The 4,260-nt window shown below is 36.9% G+C and overlaps 1 protein-coding gene across 1 annotated transcript; it reads right to left on the bottom strand.

Annotated features, from left to right (window-relative positions):
* Nucleotides 1–1,597: 1,597 nt before the first annotated feature.
* LOC120122657 (glutamate receptor 3.5-like) lies at nucleotides 1,598–4,260 on the bottom strand. The gene is made up of 5 exons (XM_039141776.1): nucleotides 3,903–4,260; nucleotides 3,180–3,811; nucleotides 2,656–2,968; nucleotides 2,156–2,565; nucleotides 1,598–2,070 (listed from the first exon to the last, which is right to left on the bottom strand). Exons 1-5 carry the CDS (start codon nucleotides 4,129–4,131, stop codon nucleotides 1,690–1,692), a joined length of 1,965 nt encoding a protein of 654 aa, XP_038997707.1. The 5' UTR covers nucleotides 4,132–4,260; the 3' UTR covers nucleotides 1,598–1,689.

Genomic DNA, 4,260 nt, shown 5'->3' with positions numbered 1-4,260 from the left:
AGTTTAGCCTTTTAATCATAATAGGTGTTCCGTAAGAATGTGACTTCTCCGAAATGATCCCTCTAAAGAGAAGGAGAGATGCAATACTTGTCTGCGAAACGATCCCTCAGAACCAGATCTTCAAATTATTTGTTGTTTAAATATCATCGGCTGTCATTCATTTTTCTGTCGCCACTGTTGTTTTTCATCTTCTTCTTCATCTATGCTGCTCTTCAACGTATCATGCCTAGTTAAGTTCATGTTTTTTCAATCTACAAGGATTTCAGTTTCAATCGACAAGGTTATGTGCCTGTCTGAGTCATGAAAATCATCTTCGTTTCAAGTTATGTCGATAATGGCTATGAAAATGCCATATTCATCATCATTCCAGTGAGACGTTAAAAAAATCTGATTCTTCTGAAGACTAGTTATATTTCTCGGCTGGATTCATAATCTATACTAGTTAATTGAATATGTTTCTGGTACCGGTAGAGTTGTTGTTGATAACTTGTGCACACTACAGTTGCATGATATTTGGACTGATTTTTATGATATGTTTTGCAATATTGAAATATCTATAGCTTTATGTTGCTGGTTTTCTGATTCGCATCTTTGTAATCTTTTGTGTGACAATTTTGGGGACATATTTCTTGGTAAATGTTGAGGACTATCATTGGCAGTGAACATCACTCTTCGCTTGCTATTAGAAACTGCTCACTTCCTAGCTCATAGTTTAGTTGAGACTCTTTTACATTGTGCCCATTGATATACATATACTGTTTGCTGTTGGGATAATGCTACTCATAATTGCAGTTTCTGGTAATGTTGGTTGTTGCATAATGTTGTTATTTATTCTGTGGTTTTAGTATTATAAGTTGTTGAATTTAGAGTATAACATTTGATGAACCCACTGATAGTGTGTTGGATTTGATCCTCTGCTTATCGTTAAATATTAATTTGTGGCTTCAATATACTTTCGTTGAAAATATTTTCTTTTCGATTCGAAAATCAGCTTAAAAGTTCAACAACCAGCTCAAATGTCGATGTTTGCAAAAGCTCACTACGTTTGTATTTCTTGCTCAAGAATCAGTCATTTGAAGAAGGTCAAAAAGGTTAAAGAAGTATGGTGAATGTTAGAATATAGTGAGTAGGCTGTTATAAGTTTGTTGGACTAGCTAGGTTAGTTGGACTATTTTGTAATTGGGCTATGTAAGCCACACATGTAATGAATCTCACTACTTGACCCCAAAACCCAACGGCGGAACACAATGTGACTAGTGGGGCCACGGTTAATTTAGACTTTTAAAATTTTTAAAATATGTAATTTGGTTTCCACAAAATTTTTAAAAATTCATATTAGTTTTTAATTTTTTAAAATTCTTAATTAAACCCCTCTTATAATTTTAAAAAATTCTCATTAAGACTCTCAAATTTTCAAAAACTTTAGTTAGATCCCAATTTTTTGAACCTTTCAAAATTTTCAAAAATTTTAATTTAAACCTTTAATTTTTTTAAAATTTTAAATTACCCCTCTAAAACTCTATGACTAAGTTCCGACACTGCTAAAACCTTTGATGAGTGATGATAATATTAACACGAAGAGCATCAGGTGCTAGTGGCAAATCATGTAATTAAATTCGGTAGTATCTATTAAATCAATGCAACCTAATGTGATCGTCATTTAAATTCATGACGCTATGAGGCGGTAAGCTATGTTGGGGAAGTGGAACTAGTCCTTGCCGGTTGAAGCTCCAGCTGATTTCCCCTCTGGTTTTGAGAAAACAGAGTGCTCAGCCACACCCAAAGTCCTCTGCCCATCAACATTCCTTGTATGAAACTCTCCCAACGCCTCCTCATTAGTCCAATAACTGTGATTACCATTGCAATTACAGATGTCGAGCCTGACAGAATGAACAAACCTGAAAATGGTCCGGGTCCTATTCCTCGTTTTATGGTTCCACCAATTGTTGAACTCGAACAACGGGAAAAAGATAACATCTCTTTCTTCATTTGATCGAATTTCCCACTCACTCGTAACCGCAGCATCGCCTCTGCCATATCTGGAACAAATGGAGAACCTCGTGGAAAAATCTGCAATATAACAAAAGAAAATGGTCAAAAGGCATCCCTCAGAGCATGAAACCAAACATGAATTGAAGAGAATCGTTCATATTACAATTGAAGAACCCCGTAGATCACATTTTGGACCCCAAGCTTTGAAGCCTTTGCAGTATTTTGCTTGGAAAACACCCAAATAAGGTGCCCAAATGAATGCAGCCTTTATATTTCCACTTGATAGAGCCTTTGCATAATCATCAATAGATGATGAAGCAATGTGCTTGATATTCTTTCTTTGGAACCCAACGGCCTCCACTAAATAGTGGACCATAATCGAATCTTCCATATCACAACCAACAATAGCATTTGTTTTCTTGAGATTTTCTATATCAACAAAAGATGACGACTTGGTCTCTGAGCTTGTTATCATGGAAGTAAAGCTTGCCGTATAGGTTGAAGAAACAACCAGAATCAAGATGAACCATGGGGCCAACACAAAATAAGTCAAGTTGTTCCTTGGTGATTCACCTGCAACACAAAAATAAGTAAGGGTAAAGCGATATCCATATAGAACATGCTCAATAACAAGCTGAAATGAACCACTATAGATCATCTTACTATGCCCTCCATAGAAGAGAGTTGTGAAAGGGAACCAGAAGTTTGCTGCAACTTGTCTAAATGGTGAACCGCCAGATTCATGACCAGTTCTACATTCAACTAACCAAATAACAAAAGCATTAAAGACCGCCATTGCTGCCAAAGTAAACCACATCTCGCTGGTGAAAGGGATCATGAATGAAAAAACTTGGTTCAATTCAGGGTTTTCCTTCATCACTAGCATCGGGCCAAGTTCAAAATATGGATATGGGAATTCTACCAGCTTAGACCGTTCTTTCGTAATTACTGCTAAGCCAATGGCTGCATCAAAAGTCTTCAATGCATAAAAACGTTTTCGAAATTTCCGTCAGTCACCTCATGTTTGATAATAGCTACTTACTTTTACTAGATTCATGATTCAAATATTCAAAAATTCAATCATTTAGGTCATAGTAGAGTTAAAATCAACTTATGTACATGGTGAGGTTTGTACTAAATGTGAAGCAGGTGAAAAAGAGAGAGGGAACTATAAGGAACAAACTAACCTTGCGAGAAAGTTCCTTCAACAATTGATCATCAGAACCGTAAAAAGGAATCAGTTTATAGGTAATATTGGTTGGCATAACTGAAGTAGCTTCTTTAAAAATATCAACCCAAAACCCTGTTATTTCTGTTTCCTTGGGGTTCTTCTCATCGTGACTTATGTTAAGAAACTGACTGGGAATAGATCTTACTGGCACGGCAATGCTTAATTCAGTGTAATAGTTCATTGGCTTTGACGTCAGAAACGATAAAGTTGCAGCCATTTGAATGATCCCATCTTCATTTTGTGTTGGATGGCGGTTATTCAAGTTGAAAGTGACGATGTCTAAATCACTAATTCTGTCAGACTCCTCGTAGACTATCTTTCCAGGCTTTAACCACCTATAGTTGCCAATTAGACTGGCAATTTCACGAACAATTTCATACATATGACGAGACATGTAACTTGTTGAGGATTCGTTTCCCATTGCTGCTTTATCTTTTGCTGGCAGCGCACAAATTATGTTTGCCTCGACTCTCCTCGTAAAGGCGTTGACTTCAGCGGAGACTGCAGTTTCATAATTTGTGACAGTACATAGAATTGGTAACCTGTGTGAAGTCAGATTTTGGATGGCCACATAATTTTGATAATGATCTGCAATATTATGAACAGCTACTTTTTGGTGAGATTCATACATCAATTCTAACATAATTAAAGTAGGATGAAATGCTTTGGATCACTTTACCATCGAGATCTATGGGAGTAACTTTTCCATGCGAATGGTTGAAGTTTAATTGGATATGGTGTGCATCTCCGGCGGTGTTACAACGCATCATACATGAAAAATCATCAGCATCTTTCTGATCACTTCCATCTCGTATCCCACCACTGCTGCTGCTGCTGCTACAATTTGATGACAGTAATAGTAGCAAAACAAAAAGCTTGGCAAAGATGGTACTCATTCCCTCCGACATGCCTCTGATGAATACAAATCTTTCTGTTTCTCCTTGAAAATTGAAACTGGATCTCCATTCGTTTGAGTTGCAGGAAAGGGCAAGCTGAAGTTTATCATTTTGGGTCAACGGTAGGACTTTCCTGGCGTG

The sequence above is a fragment of the Hibiscus syriacus genome, unplaced genomic scaffold (assembly GCF_006381635.1).
Source record: "Hibiscus syriacus cultivar Baekdansim isolate YM2019G1 unplaced genomic scaffold, ASM638163v2 tig00110387_pilon, whole genome shotgun sequence".
Classification (NCBI taxonomy): Eukaryota; Viridiplantae; Streptophyta; class Magnoliopsida; order Malvales; family Malvaceae; genus Hibiscus; species Hibiscus syriacus.
This window is presented reverse-complemented; position numbering and strand designations above follow the sequence as displayed.

Coding starts and splice junctions, on each gene's coding strand:
- LOC120122657 (XM_039141776.1), bottom strand. CDS start 4,131: ATGTCGGAGGGAATGAGTACCATCTTTGCCAAGCTTTTTGTTTTGCTA. Junction 3,812..3,902: donor TACTCCCATAGATCTCGATG/GTAAAGTGATCC, acceptor ATAATATTGCAG/ATCATTATCAAAATTATGTG. Junction 2,071..2,155: donor ATCTACGGGGTTCTTCAATT/GTAATATGAACG, acceptor GTTATATTGCAG/ATTTTTCCACGAGGTTCTCC.